The sequence below is a fragment of the Crocodylus siamensis genome, chromosome 3 (assembly GCF_052110815.1).
Source record: "Crocodylus siamensis isolate JL-2025a chromosome 3, ASM5211081v1, whole genome shotgun sequence".
NCBI lineage: Eukaryota > Metazoa > Chordata > Crocodylia > Crocodylidae > Crocodylus > Crocodylus siamensis.
The window spans coordinates 680372-696158 of NC_143397.1; the positions used below are offsets into that span (position 1 = coordinate 680372).

General features: G+C 49.4%; 1 protein-coding gene across 3 annotated transcripts in view; it reads right to left on the minus strand.

The window, feature by feature from the left end:
* LOC149867861 (long-chain-fatty-acid--CoA ligase ACSBG2-like) overlaps nt 1-15787 on the minus strand; it is a 53076-nt gene that overhangs the window by 18202 nt on the left and 19087 nt on the right. For all 3 annotated transcript variants that reach the window (XM_090037457.1, XM_090037458.1, XM_090037459.1), the window contains 2 exons: nt 10699-10809; nt 10177-10430 (listed from right to left, as the gene is read on the minus strand). In XM_090037457.1, the coding sequence (XP_089893583.1) occupies nt 10177-10430; nt 10699-10809 (365 nt within the window). The remainder of the gene's footprint in view (nt 1-10176; nt 10431-10698; nt 10810-15787) is intronic.

The following is a 15787-nucleotide window of genomic DNA, read 5'->3' on the forward strand; positions in this document are numbered from 1 at the left end:
GTGGTTCACGGAATGGGAGGCCAACACGTCCCATGTTCTGGGTATTTTGTGGTTCCGCCATATGGATGAAGGGGGGCACGCTCACAGAACTGAATATACCATAGCCGCCTATCGCCAAACAGTCTGGGAAAGACTGCAGGGCACAGCCCTGGTCGACCCAGAAGAACTAGGTGGACCCATGGGGGGCACCGTGCCAGAATCATTTTTGCAAGATACCTATGCCATCGTCATACCTGGACAGTGTGTGTTCAAGTACACAGATGGAGATTCACTCCAGCGAATAAACCAATCCCACTAGGAAGTTTACCAATCCCAGGAGCAAGAAGGGAAATAGTTAAGCACCCAAAAGGGAGACCCTCTGTCTGTTTTTTGCATTAAGCAGGGATGCACGCTGCTAATTCAAAAAGAGCCATCACAGGTGTATCTGCTACCTCACTTGTCTAATGTCACCCCATAATGGAGGTCCCAGACCAGAGCTCCAGTTCTCCTTAATGCCTCCTTGTTCAATGCCCGTATCACATTTAACCCCAAGCAATAGTTTGTCAGAACAGCATTTCCCAACTGCTCTGCTGGTGCTTGGTTGGCAGAAAATATGCTGTGCTGGGCCTAGCCAACTGTTTTCCAACCCGTAGCCCAGCCTCCAATTGCCTGGAAAAAGAGGGATACCTTAGACCACGTGTGGAATGGCTTAATTCAGCCATGGGAGTTTAGAACATAGATAACTCTCAGAAAAACACCCAAGGAATCATGGATATATGACAAGCCATAAGTTTTCTCACTAAAGGGGGCATGATTAATAACATAGCCCTAGAATACACTAATGAATTAGTAGCAACCATTGGCCGAGAAGCAGCAGAAATAAATTACCTTTTGATGCATGCAGCCTTTCAAGCCGATGCTAATCAAACTTGGAGCACTGCGTGTGCCCAAGTGCAGCTTTCACTTAACTTTCACTTCTCCCAGGTGATGAGAGATCTCAAACACAAAGAATAGCCTGCTGGCTTAAAACGACATGGACTACCCCCAGTTTTAACCCAACGGTTAGTTTACCGAGATACATGAAGCACACGATAGGAGGGGTGTAGCAAAACAAAATGCTTTTTTGTCGTACATGGGGTAGCAAATGGCACATAGTCCACTGCTTATCTCTTAACAACAGGACCGGGGGGAGAATGTATATGAGACTGGGACTTAATTGTCACATTTAAGAAATTATAAGCCCCAAAAGCCCAAGTATTTAGCTCAATCACTAGTGTACCCTGTAAATAGCATTTTAATAAGCTTAAGAACTTTATGGAGGGGGTAGCCCAATAGTCCCCCCAACATGATTTGTGTAACACCCCTACCAGCCACTCCCTCTGTTACCCCACCTTAGCAAGTTTGTTAAAAATGTTCTAGCCGCTTGTACTATCCCAACAGTACATTTTAGATCTACTGCACCAACTGTTGTGCAGAAGCTCAAGATTTTCAAGGAGCATCAACTATTTTAAATGTCCAAAGCCAGAAAGCTATTTTAACGTGGCCGAAAACCCAATTAGAAAGCATCACCCTTAACCTAAGTCTTCCAAACTCCTGGGTTAAGGAGGGAACAGGATGGAAATTACTGTTCTAAGTGCAGACTCCAGACTTCTGGTGTGAGTGAAGATCGGATCCTGATCAAAAGACCTTCCCCAGTAATCCTTCAGACAGCGTTGATCGGGGATGCCGGACTTCGCTGGAATCACCTAGCGTGCACCTGGCATTGAGGAACTATCGATAAGCTGCCAACCCAGCTAAAAGGATGGGGAGAAGTGGCAGCCCACATTAAAAGTTTGTTCAAAGATGCCTGAAAGGGAAAACAACTTGCCTTCATAGCTCAGGAGGGAGGACAAATTATTAAATGTGCTACTAATATTCCCCCCCTGTGTAAGTAGTATAAAGTAATCTGTACTGTGCAAATGTATACCTTTACTAAAAATACTCCTTTTCCTTAGTTCATAGCAGTAATAAGTTTAGTTATGAAATTAATATTATTCAATATAATCTTTAAATGTTGTTGTTATAAAATTAAGTCTAATACCCATGCCAAAATAACTGCTGTTGTTTCTGCCAACCATGCATATGCCATCTGGCAGAAATCATATTTGAAAGCCTTACCAAATGCTCTAAAAAAGCAAGGGGTGGATTGTGATGGCCAGAACCAAAGAAATTAATAAGCAATAAATATGTGCTTCTTAGAGGCATTTAGAACTTTTGTCTAATATAAAGCTTGTATTTTTGTAACCCACATATGTAACTTGTGACTGTCTGTAGAACTGACTAAGCTTCAAAGACAAAGCTATAACTGTAAAATTAGCTGACCTAACAGTCTTTTCTTGCTCAAAATTTAGCCTTGATAATGATAAAAACTAGATTCAACTGCCTGGCCTACCCAGCACATTCCAGGATAGTACGTCTCAAAGAAGCATAGTCAGAGAGTTCTAAAAGAGTTAGATTTAAATGAAGTAATGTTAATTTCAAACCTGAAGATGCTGCGTTGTAATTTGCTTATTAAAAAAACTAAAGTTTGAGTAATAACCTTTTATAATAATTTTAACACCTTTTAATTCCATAGAGTAATAGCTATAAAACAAGATTGTGAATGGCCCTGAGGCCAGCAGATTAGCATAAGACTACGTAGAAAAAGTGTGTGCATCAAGTGACCAACAGGAAGGAGGGAACAGGATGGAAATTACTGTTCTAAGTGCGGACTCCAGACTCCCGGTATGAGTGAAGATTGGATCCTGATCAAAAGACCTTCCCCAGTAATCCTTCAGACAGCGTTGATTGGGGACGCCGCACTTCGCTGGAATCACCTAGCATGCACCTGGCATTGAGGGACTATCAATAAGTTGCCAACCCATGTCTGTCTATTTGTTGTTTTAAACAGCCCAGGGGCTGATACCCTGCAATGCCTAGCTGGCCTGCAACAGATTGATCTGTTTATCTGTGTTATTATCTGTCATTATTTACTATTAGCTCTTTAATACTGCATTACCTGCTTATTGCATTTATCTTTCTGTTAACTGTTGTGTGTGTAAGCTATAATAAATTTGCCACTGTTTTACTCCCAACTCTGCCTCCTCGATCCCAAACCAAACAGCCGAGTGGCTAAATTAATATACTCACAGTGCCCAGCTGGCCTGGGACATACCACCCACGATCACATCCATCCCTTTGAGTGGAGAGGATGAGAAGAACCTGCCCTAGGGAAGCTGAGCCCCTTTTCACCATCTAGCAGATCGCCTGTCAACCTTGATGCGTGGGGATGCCACACGCTGAGCCAGCAGAGGAGAACATGGGAAAAAGCCTCATCAGACACAGAGGCAGCTAAGTCCTTAATGCAGCAGCTGGACCTGCACAGACCACAGTCTGGTGATCTTCTGAGGCCCCTTCCAGCCTATGAATCTCTGAAAAAGCTGAGGTGGCAGAAAAGCTCCAGCTGTCATAGGGAACCACCCAAAATCAACCTAGAAGCAAATTCAAAGGCTCAAAAATGTTCAATGCCCAGGGGCCAGTTCCACTTGTGTCCATAAAGCCAGTTCAAATACACGGAGGAAAGATAATCTGCTGTGTTACACCACGCATCAGTCAAGCATGACACAGGCCAACAGCCTGCTCTTATGCCGGGCCTCACTGGTGAAGCTTGTTATGGCACATTTGGAGCTATGCCAGCAACTCATAATTTCAGATTAACCTTTAACTGGATTTGCTAATCTGGTTGCTACACATTTATTTTATTGTTTTAAGCTCCAGTAAGTGCTTGTAGTTACGGCATATGGGTACACATTGGATGCAAAGTAGACACATTAAGTTCAGAAGCATTTAGGACTAATAAATCACTCTTCTCATTGCATCACAGAGATGTGGGGCTGGAAGGGACCTGCAGAGGTCATATCTAGCCCAATCGCTGCCTGAAGCAGGATCAGCCCTGTCCAAGTCATCCTATACAAATCCATAATCTAACTGCTTAGCAAAACTACACAGTCACCCCTGACACAGCACCAGACATCACACCTGACCCTGCCACAGGTAAAATGGGGGGGGGCGGGCCGTGGCTGCCAATGCCTGGTTGCTGTATAAGGTTGCTAATATACTCTTAAGAGGTGCCAGGCCAAGGCCATTCCCCCGCTGCAGAGGAAGGCAAGCCCTGCCGGTCCGTACCAATCCAATGTTGCATGTTGTTGTGCCAGTGTTACTAAGAGCCCCGTGATGGTGACGGGGCAGTGGAACTTTCCCTATGCTCGGGCTCTCAGGTGAGGTTTGTTATGGCACATTTGGAGCCATGCTAGCAATGCATAACTGCAGTTAGTTTAACCCTTGACTCATGACAGGGATGTCTTAGCCTAGAAAAACAAAGTCCAAAAAGGACTTCTATAAAGCCCTGTCCTTAAACTCGAGTAAAGCAAAAAAACTAAGAAGAGTTAACTCTTTTTTAAACCACTGTGAGTTTCCATTGCTGTTTTAAATTGCTAGGCTTTAAAAGTAGTGCCAATTCTGTATACACTATTTAATTGGGTTTATGCTTTAAGGTGCCAAACCAACTTGAGTTTCCTATTCAGATCTGGTAAACAGCTGCTGGTTCTTCATGAAAAGCTTTAGCTTTCGTTAACCCACAAATCTCTCGGGGTTTTTGTTTGCTTTGTTTTGGTTTTTTTGCTGTACTGTAGAGTAACAGTGCAATTCATCAAAGCCCTGAGTTAAAAGTCCCCAAACCTGCTTGAATGTATTTAAAGAGGAAAGAAACTTCTCTCTCCTGTTTTCAAAAACAATTACAAAAAGCTTACCCTAACTCTGACTAAATGCCTTTATTTTACATTTTTTACTCTGTGCTGAAAAGATTTAAATGTGAAATCGGCCTTATTTGGGATGGGCAAATGTATATGAAGGTTGGAACCTGGCTTTTGACTGAGGGTTTTATATCTATGCTGCATGTTGCAGGTCACATCAATCATGCTGTGACATGGTTTGTAAGTTCATTTTTTTCACCTGTTAGTTTCTGATAACATCGTTAGACCAGCAAAATCAGTGTTTGTTACAAAGCATTTTCTTTGTCAAATTAGCATTGGTAGAGGCACCGCATCACTGAATAACGACTTCAGCCATGACAATCAGCGCATCCTCACAATCCATAAAATATTCTGCAGGTTAATAAACAAGGCCTTTAAAATCTAAACCCATGTATAAGTTTTTGCTTTCTCACTGTTAGGGCAGAAGTGGTTATTAATGGATATTATTAATGTTATTAAACAATTTTAAATAATGTTTGTATTGGAAGTTCAAAGGCAAGCTAATCTGATATAATTAAAAACACAAGGAAAATGGCAGGAGACTGATGTGCTGCACAAGGAGTTTCTAGGATGCCTCAAAAGCAAAAAGGAAAAAGCATCCAGGCAATGGCAGAGTGGACGATTCACCAAGGAAGCAGACCAGGAAAGAGCAGGAGTTTGCAGGGGCAAAAACCAGGGAAAAAAAGGTAAAAAAGCAAAGGTTAACGCTGGCAAGGGAAGGTGAGGACAACAGGAAGGAGTTTTAGAAATGGGTTGGTCAGGAAAGAAAAACCAAAGCAGCTGTAAAATAGCCAGGGTGAGCTCTTAGTGGAGACACTAAAGGTGAAGCAGCTCAACAGCTACTGTGCTTCAGACTTCACCATACAAACCATACAACAAAGCTTCAACCAGGCAGCAATTACAAGGATACAGACAGGGCAGGGAAAGGCTGGAGGCCACGATAATAAGAGAATGTCACGGAGCTTTTGATGCACTTGAATTAATTCAAGTTAGCCAAGCCAGGTGAATTTCACCCGGCAGGACAGAGGGACCTGGCAGAGGACATCTCGGAGCCCTTGGCAATAACATTCATGAAGCAATGCAAGATGAGAGGTTGTTGAGGACTGGATACAGGCCAACGTAATGCCTCTTTAGGAAAGGGAAAAAAAGAGGCCCTGTTCAGCCTGATTTCAGCACTCTGGAAGTTCCTGGAGCAAATGATGAAGATGTCCAAGATGTCCATCTGAAGGAGGAAAGGCTGAGCATGAGCAGGCAGTAGATTTGCTAGGACTAGATGGTGCCAAACCAACTTGATCTCCTCGTTCCACAAAGTAAGTGTGTTGGAGGATTAAGGGAGCAGAGCAGACACCGTGTACTAGGACTTCAGAAAGGCTTTTGACAAAGACCCTGCAAGGGTTCAGCTGGGACCTGGAGCAGCCCCCAGGAGCAGCAACGGGATCCGCAAGGTGGGAGCACAGATTACCAGCACGTCAGGCTGGGGTCTGGGCCAGAGGGCTGAGGACGGGGCATGGGGATCAAGTCCTGCAGCGCCGAGAGGAGAAATCCAAGCAGTGCAATCTGGGAAGCGAGCTGAGATCAGAAACTGGGATCAGCGCACTGGTGCCTCATGCCAGGGGAAATCTGAGGTCAGAGTTGGGAAGAGCCACAGCCCAGTCAGGGGAATCGGATGCAGCACTGGGCCCACAACCAAAACTGCAGCAAGTTGCACTGGCAGCCTGAAGCGGAGCAAACTGGAGAAATGTAGACTAGATGAAATGAGCACAAGGCTGACAAATGCAGGTGCTGCATCTGGGGAAGAATAATCACGTGCACAGATACCTAAAGGAAAACAACTGGCCAGGGGCAGCACAGCTGAGGGTTTGGAGGTTTTGGTGGATCAGACACTCAGTATGAGTCTGCAGTGTGATCCAGCCGCAGAAAGAAAAGCAGTTCTGGGCTTCTTCAATAGGACTATTAGGTCTGAGACATGGGAGGTGTTAATGCCACTCTACTTAGTCCTAGTTCATGCAGGAAACACATTAGAGGCTTTAGCATAAGTGCCTCCAATCTTATAGACAACCTCCAGACATAAAGGTTGGAACAAACTTTGGATAATGTTGCAGAGAGAGGTTTGCAAGGCCAGATGCAGCGGTTTTGCTGATGGAAACAGGAAAGCACTGCCTCAAGTGTCTGACCATCCTAACGCAAGCCAAGCAACTGAAACCTATTAGGATAAGGAATAGTTCTCCTTGTCAAGAGTCCAAGCCTAACTAATGACATCTGAGGCCATCCTAGCTAAACAAATGTTAAGTATTTATTATAAAGTCTTCACTTAGCCGAGGAAGCAGATCTTCATGTTCAGGCCCTTTCATTAACATTTTTCCAATCAGGTTGTAGATAGATGCATGTCATTAATGACTGTATATTTATGTTTGTAAACCAGAGGGAAGTGAGGACTCATGGACCTGAGCTGCTGGACGGACTGAGCAGGAGCTCAGACATCCTGGGGTCTGGTCTGTACCCATCCTCCCAGGTGGGAGTATGTTTCTGTATATCCGTTGCCTGAACTGAATCCTAGTTACATGCCTGTCCAGCTTTCCAACAGAGTGACTCTCTTGAGAAGACATGGATGGACAAACTCTCTATGTGAGGGCCCCATCTGACAAAGAGAGCTCCCTCAGTCCCCGGTTGGGGGTAGAGGTCTTCCCTTTGGTTAGGTCTCATTGAGGGCACTGCGGCAGCTCTGGGCTCCACATTTTAAGAGGCTTGTGGGGAAATCAGAGAGGGTCCAGCATCAGGCAGGACAAACAACACAGGCCAGCCTGGAACTGTGCTGGGCTTGTGACCATCGCACAGGAGGGTGGTGGGCAGCTCTAGCTGAGGCAAGAAAGCAAATACAAACAAAGCTGCATGATGAATGCCTCCACCTTGGAGCCTGATAGACCCAGCCACTCTGGCCACAAGCAGCACACAGAGAAAGGGAAAGAAGAGCCTGTCTGGGCAGCCCCCAAATGAACCTGAAGCAACACAGTCTATTCAGTGATGGTGTATGCACAGGTTGGCATCACAGGCCAGAGAAATCAGGGTGAAAAAAGAAAAATAGATGGCCTGGAATAAATACCATGTAGTCTGGCAGCCTGACATGAGAAAAGTAATGGTTTTGTTAAACCACAGCAAAGGTTTAGGCCAGTCTCCTGAAGAAGTTAGTTCTATGGTCCTTTACCTATGGCTTCAAGTGTGACCCATCACCTCTGATAGCTGGCAGTGGTTTTATTCTGTAAATACATACAGGCTGTTCCAAAGGAACAGGACAGCCCCGTTCATGGCTTATCTGCTGGCACTGGAGCCAAAACTCCCCTACTGAACAATGAGTCCCAGGCAGGCTCTGCTCCTTGCGTTACCTCACTGCAGAGGATGCATGTCCAGTACGGGAATGACCAGCTCTTGCCAAGAAACTCTACCCAACTTTAAACAACAGCTGTGATGAAGTAACAGGATGTCTAAGCCAGCACTAAAGGATGGCCTGTACTCCCTGGCTGGCAACGCACCGCCTGAGATCAGAAGAATGAGAACGAGCTGAAAAGAAAGATTGTGGCAGATGAAAGACACCAAGCGTCCACTCTGCGGTCACACAGAAGTAACCAAACAGCTCCGAGCACAGAAGAGTGCAGCGACCCGTGCTGCAACCTTGGACACGACGGCTGACAGGGCACGTAGCTCCCTGCATCCCCCTTTTTGCCTCTCTAAAGAGGGGTACTATGTTGGCCCTTCTCCAGGCCTCTGGCACCTCACCCATCTCCCAGGACTGGTAAATATCATTGCCAGGGGCTTGGTGATCCCCGACAACTTCCTCCCTGCCCTTGGATGAAGGACATCAGCCCTGCTGCATTCAGTTCATTCAGGCCCATTGAAAGCTGCCAGACATGCTCCTTTGCGATCCCGACCCTCCATCTGTCCCCTCTTTGTCTACATCATGTTTATTAGCTCTCTGGTGGCAGCTTCTATTTCTTGCAAAGCCCGGGGCAGAGGAGCTGCTGAGCAGTTTTTCATCTTCGCTCTCCTCTTACAAGCGTATTCGGTGCCCCATGGCTGTCGGCTTTGTCTTTTGTTACCAACATGCTCACAGAAGCCTTTCTCGCTGTCCTAGCTGCCTGTTTTGCTGTCTTGTCTGCTCTCTGAGAGCCTAAGCAATTGTAGAGTCCAAGAAAAGCCGGGCTGGAGGGGACCTTTGGAGATCACCCCTTGTCCAGCTCCCTGGGCACGGCAAGACCCCCACCCAGGCTGGGCATTTCTGTCCATCATAATGAGGGACCTCATCAAGGCGGGGGCTGCTGAGCACCTCAGGAAAGGGCCCAGACCTAGTCACTGCTACAGAAGAACTGGGCTGGGCAGGATTGGACTCTGCCCACAGCATGGAGCTCTGCTCTGACCCATTCAGACTCAGGACAGAAAGGAGCAGAAACCCTGGGCACAAGGGTGGGCGCTGGAGCAGGAGTTCGACAGCCTCTGTGAGCAGGTGAGACAGGGGAACGGGTCAAAGTCATGTCTGGACAAGGCTAACGACATAGTGGGAGGGACCAGCACCTGCTGGGATCCTCAGGGAAGGAGGAGGCAGATGCTGTGGGCTGCACTGCTGAGCAGACAGGGATGCGACTGACTGTGGGGGAAGGGGGGCTGGCGTGCACCAGCATCTGCTCTGAAACGTGATTGCTGCCCTATATCCTCTGCCTCAGGACCCTGCTCCTATTGGGGTAACCTCTGTACACAGGCCTGAGCTGCTGGGTCCCCGCGCGCCGGGGGTGCTGCGTTTGGTGTCAGGACCCTGCTGCATGCCCAGGCTGGGGTGAATGTGGGTGGACACGCAGCCGGCAGACATGCAGACGTCACTGCCGGGTGAAAGCTGAGCAAGCAGCTATGTATTATGTTAAAGCATCCACATGGTCCGTGACAGCGGGGAGGAGGGTGCATGATAGAGGAAAGGCAGGTGATAAGAGGCATGTAGGTGTGGGCGTGTGCATGCAGATAAGGTTTCAGGAAAATACCCAGGAGTAAGAAATGGAGCACAGAAGCAGTATGTACATAGCCAGCAGTGTCCAAGCAGTAGCAAAAACAATAAATATGCAGGAAACAAAAAGTATAAAACAGTTTGGGAGGAAAGGGTTACCAGACTGCTGAACTAGGAGGACATGCCCTGAGGGGTCTTCTCAACAGCACAGGCAGCAAGGCTTACTGACAAGGAAACTAATGCATTTTAGTTTGAAGAGTGTGGTTGTTGGCTGCATAAACCTACATGAGTAGAGGGGAAACTCCTGTCTCTAAAGTATTTTCTCTTAACCCACTGGTTTCCTGATCCAAGGTTTTGGGGTAACAGCCCCCAGTGCCCACTCACCTTCAGGAAGCTCTTGGCGGCGGCCCGGCACTGCTGCTGGTACTGCCGGTAGCTGAGGCTCTCCCACGTCTGCCCCCGCTTGTAGGCCAGGGCGGGCCGGTCCCCGTGGCGCTCCACCGCCGCCTGGAACAGCTGGTGCACGGTGATGGGGGGCAAGGCCCCGGGGCCCTCGGGGTCCAGGCGCAGCCGCACCGCCCCGTCCGCACGTGTGGTGCAGAGGGTCTCCGCCGGCGCCACGGGCCCGCTGCAGCCCCCTGCGGGTAAGGGGGCGGGGGTCACGGGCCCCTGGCACCGGCCATTACACAGCAGCGAAATGGGGACACCACAGCCCCACCGCCCCTGGCACCATGGACCCCCAGACTGATCCCGTGCAAGGTGCTACACGTGCTGCCCAAAGCAGGTCCCTGCACGTGCCAGTCAGGCAGCTGGGTCCACCCTGCACCCCTTCACCTCCTGCCGGCACCTGGACCAGCTGCACAGCCTCATCTCCCTTCCAGGATGCACGCCACAGCCCGCTCTCACCTGCGTGGAACCGGCGGGGGGCTGGGAGCTGCCACAACCCCTTGAGCCACGCCTGGCAGAGTCTGCTTTTCAGCCAACATCCCGCCCTGTGTGCTGCCATGCGGACGTGCCCTGCAGGGAAGACAGTGGGAAATGCAGTGTCCCCGGTGCCCCTGCCCAGGTGTGGGACCCTCCTGAGGCCATGGAGCAGCGGGGAGGCCATCAGGGCCGTCTCCAGTCCTGGTTCCAGGGTGAACAGGGGCTGTTGGGTTACCCTGTCCTATCACCCTTGCACCTTCCTCACTGCACCCCACCCCCAACTGGGGCAGGGGGACACTCAAGCTGCATGTGTCCGTGCTGCCCCCATAGTTTGGCGCGGACCTGGCACCAGCCTTACCCTGGCCAGGGAGACCCCCTGCCGTTGTGTGCGTCTGCTTCTATTGGCTTGGCCTGGCCTGCCCAGCAGCAGCAGTCAGGAGACCCCGGGCAGGAACCCCACAGACTCCGAGCTCACAGAAAAGGGGATCATGGCCTCTGGCACACTCAGCCAGAGCAGTCTTCCCAAGGAACCCGGCAAGGTCAGGGAGGTGGTGGGGGCCACGGAGTGCCACAGCCACGCTCAGGGGAGAGGGGCCACGGGCAGCAGCTGTCTCCCCAAGCTGCCACTGCGCCAGGCGTAGGGGAGACAGCAGCGTCGTGGGCAGTCTGACTCGGCCGTGCAAAGTGCAAAGGAAACGATTGCACAGCTGACTGTAAACGTGCAGAGCTGCCAGCTGACAGGAAGGGCCTCGGATGCTGGGAGTTGTGGGCTGAATGGCACTGGCAGTCCTAGCACCTCTGCAATTTGCAGAAGACACAAAAGGCTAAGGTGTGAGCAGGGACTGAGGGTGCAGGCACACGGCACAGCTGCCATGGATTAGCTGCTTCCTACTGGGGTGAATGTGGGTGGACGCACAGCCGGCAGCCCCAGGCCAGGGCCCAGTGAACAGATACTTTTGCTTAAGGAGGGTTTTAAGGTTAAATGAACTCACTGCCCTTCAGCTCTTGGTTTAGGAAAGCTGAGGAGCCGGATTAAATACATGGGCTGGGCCTGAAACCATAACATCATGGAGAAGTGGGGCAGGAGGGCCCCTGACTTCCCTGGCGCCTAGGTCCACTGCCTCCTGCTCTGACAGCAAAGAAGTTTTTCCTGATCTCCAATCTAAATGTGCTTTGCTGCACCTTCAAGCCACTGGTCCATGTCCTCCTCTCTATAGCAAGAGAGAAGAGGCCAACACAGGATTAAACAGGCCACATTAGGCAGAGCAGTAGCAGGACAGAGGGTGGAGGGCACCGAGAGGTGATATTTGCAGGCTGTAGTCCTGCCCAAGGAAAAAAACCTTCTGGCCCTGGCTGGCTCCCACTGCTGGATTTCCCTCATTGACCATCTGCTGTTCTCCGATGCAACCAGAACCAGACAAAACTTCTCACCCAGCATGAAGGAGGCACTAAACCAGCATGTCCGGAGGTCTTTTGCCACCAGCAGGGCCCCTTTTAACTCACTCAGGCTAAAAAAAGGCAACTGGGATATCACTTGCACCAAAACAGCCGTGGCAAAGATGCCTACACACTAGACTTAGATGGCAACCAAGTCAAATATGCCCAAGGCAAAGTGTTCATTTGAATAATTCCCAGGTACTGCATGTGGGACATAGCTCAATGTCATCACCAACCTGGAAGATGAGGTGGCATGCACGCTTAGCAAGCTTGCAGACAACACCAAGCTGGGAAGAGTAGTAGATACACAGGAGGGCAGGGCTAGGATTCAGAGTGACCGTAACACATTGGAGGATCAGGCCAAAAGAAATCTCATGAGGTTCAACAACGACAAGTGCCAAGCCCTGCACTTAGTAGGGAGCAATCCCATGCATCGGTACAGGCTGGGGGCCAGCTGTGTGGGCAGCAGCTCTGCAGAAAAGGACGGGGGGGGAGACAGCATACAAGGATGAACAAGAGGCAGCAGTGTGCCCTTGTTGCCAAGAAGGTGACCGGCATCCTGGGCTGCATTGGCAGGAGCGCTGCCAGCAGATCGAGGGCAATGATTCTTCCCCTCTATTCTGCACTGGTGAATAAACAACAATTTTGTTTCCCCAAAGCAGAAATAATACAGATTTCATGTGACCCCATCTGGGTAATCAAGGAACAGCTCCCTAGTTAATAAAAACAGTGTCTTTATTACAGCAGTTTCTTACAGAGCAGTTATAGGGCCTGCTATTCTCCCGCAGCCTCCCCAACTCTCTCGTTTTTTCCTGTCTCTTCTCCCTTGTGTCCTGCTCCTCCTTCGGACTCCTCCTTTCTGCTGCTGCTGGTTTTGCCTCTGAGATCATTGCGTATTGTTACATCTTTCCTTTCAAGAGTTCAAAACAGATGATTAACTTATTCCCCTGGTTGGGCCAGAGGTTGCTAGCATCTAGCCCGCTGTGGAGAGCGAGCCTTTACCACTGGCCTGCTGTGCTCGTTGTCACCCAGGCATGCTGGTCACTGTACCAGCCTCCTGCTCCTTGTTCGGCTGATTTTCCTGGGTGCGACGCCTGCTTCTGCTCTGTCCGTGTCCTTGTTGTGCGGGCTGGACTCCGCTTGTGCGTCTCTGTCCTTTGTGGAGTCCATGACATCTCTCTCCCCTATCAGGCTCGCTGATGACTGACCAGTTGTCACAGTTGTCTTGGTCCTGATCCTGGGATCACTTGTATTTCCGCTCTGCCAGCTCTCCGCAGCTGCTTCCAGGTATGTCTCAGTCACTGTCCACTCTCTGTGACCACTTCGTAGGACCCATCTCCCACTCACCTTCAACGGTGGCCTTTTGCCTTTCTTTCACATGTGGACTTACTGGCCAAACCCAGACCTTTCCCCTCTGCACAGTGGTCTCAGGTCCCTGGCCCCTTTGCTGTACTGTGATACTTGCTAAGACTGTTGCTTTTTTAATGGCTTCCACGTCCTGTTGCCCCTTCCTCCTGGGGTCGTAGCATCAGTCTCTCAAGGGGAGTCAGGTCTTGGTTCTCCGGCCCATTTATCCTTGGGCTGGGCTACTGTCCATTGCCTGGGAGGGTGTGTTGCAATGGTCCCATAGAGCCAGGTAGGGATCCCCTGGAGTCTTATTTGCCTTCAACAAGAGTCTCTTGGCTGTCTTTACCGCCGATTCAGCCTTCCCAATGCTCTGTGGGTACGCGGGGAAGATGTCTTGTGCTGGACGTCCCACCTAGCGCAGAACTGTTTGAATTCTCTTGCGGTGCATCGTGGGTCTTTGTCTGAGAACCCAGTGTCAGGTATCCCACGCCGCGCAAAGTGGGCCTTCAGCTTCCTCATCACCGTTCCTGCCTGTGTATCTTCGAGGTGATCCACCTCCCAAAAACTGGAATAGTAGCCTATGGTGACCACATAGTTTCTGTCATGACGTCGAACAAGTCAGTCCCTACCTTCTCCCAGGGCCGAGAGGGGATGTCATGAGGCTTCGATGTCTCTTTGTCACCATCTTCCTCGCACACCTGACACTGCTCCGTGCATACCCTCAAGTGCGTATTCGTGCCTGGCCAGTCGATGCACTCCCGTGCTCTCCTCATCATGACTCTGTTCCCACATGTGAAGCATGGAGTCGGCTCATGATGTCTTGCCGCAGAGCTGCTGGGATCACTGCCCTGTCTCCCTTGAGCAGAATACCATCCTGTGCACTTAGTTCACCCTCCATTGGTAGTATGCAGCAGCTTCTGGTGGTACGTGTGCCTTGTGCTGTGGCCAACCCTCTAGGATGGTTCGTTTAACTGCTTGTAGCACCATCCTCTTCCATACTCTGTTGTATGGTTTTGAGACTGCTTTGGAGATAGGTAAGTCTCATACCATATTAATGGACTCTATCTCCTGTTCTACATGTCCATCTGTGCTGCCTTCTCGAAGGTATGCTCTACTTAGTACGCCTGCCACTTGCGGGGACTTCCCTGGGCAGTATTTTATATTCACACCATCGGCCTGGAGTCTCAGCAGCATGTGTTGAAGTCTCTTAGGAGCGCTCAGCAAGGGTTTTTTCATTATGATCTCTAATGGTTTGTGATCTGATTGCACATCTACTCTCTGTCCACAGGTGAACTGATGGACTCATGCCAGTCCAAACAACACTGCTAGTAACTCTGTTTCTATTTGTGCATATCTCATTTTGGTTTCAGTCACTGCTCTACTACCAAAAGCTACAGGCTGCTGGTTCTGCATCAGTACTGCTCCCAGACCTCTTTCCAACGCATCCCACTGTGGTACTAGTTGCTCAACTGTGTTGTAGTACTTCAGTGTTGGGGCCTTGCTGATGAGTTTTTTAATTCTTTTGAATGCCTCCTCTTGGGTCCATGCCCATTCCCAGGCTGCATCATTGTGTGTTAGCAACCTGAGTAGCTCACAAGCATTAGACAAGTGTGCACAACATTTGGATAGATAGCGAACCATCCTAATAAGGTGTTGGACTCCTTTGACATCCTGTGGCCTGGGCATCTCCATAATGGCTCTCACCTTCTCTGGGTCTGGCCGTAGTCCTTCCAAAGTCAGCAGATGTCCAATGTAGAGTACTTCGATTCTTCTCAGCTGTATTTTGTTGGCATTCAGTTTAATGTTCCTCTCCCAGCATCTGTTAAGGAGTTGTTGCAGTTTGGCATCATGGTCACAGATCGCCTCTTCCTTATCATCCCCTTCTCCTGTGACCAGAATATCATCAGCCACAATCTCGATACCTGGAAGACCTTCCAGCTCCTGGAAAACATCCCGGAGCTGGACTGATCCCCATGGGCATCCTTAACCAGCGATACCTGCCAAAGGGCGTACTAAAGGTTGTCAGGTGGCTGGATCATTCATCTAACTCCACATGCCAAAATCCATTCTTGACATGGAAACTGTGAACACTTTTGCCCTAGACAGGTCAGGTAGTACTCCTCAATTGCTGGCAGTGGGTAGTGGCTTCTTTTGAGCGCGCTGTTAAGTGGTTTCGGATAGATGCAGATTCTGAGTTTGCCTGACGGCTTCCTAAGTACTAATAGTGCTTTTTTCACCTGGTGTGATGATGCCTGTTTTCTGCAGGTTTGTCAGTCCTTTCTTCAGT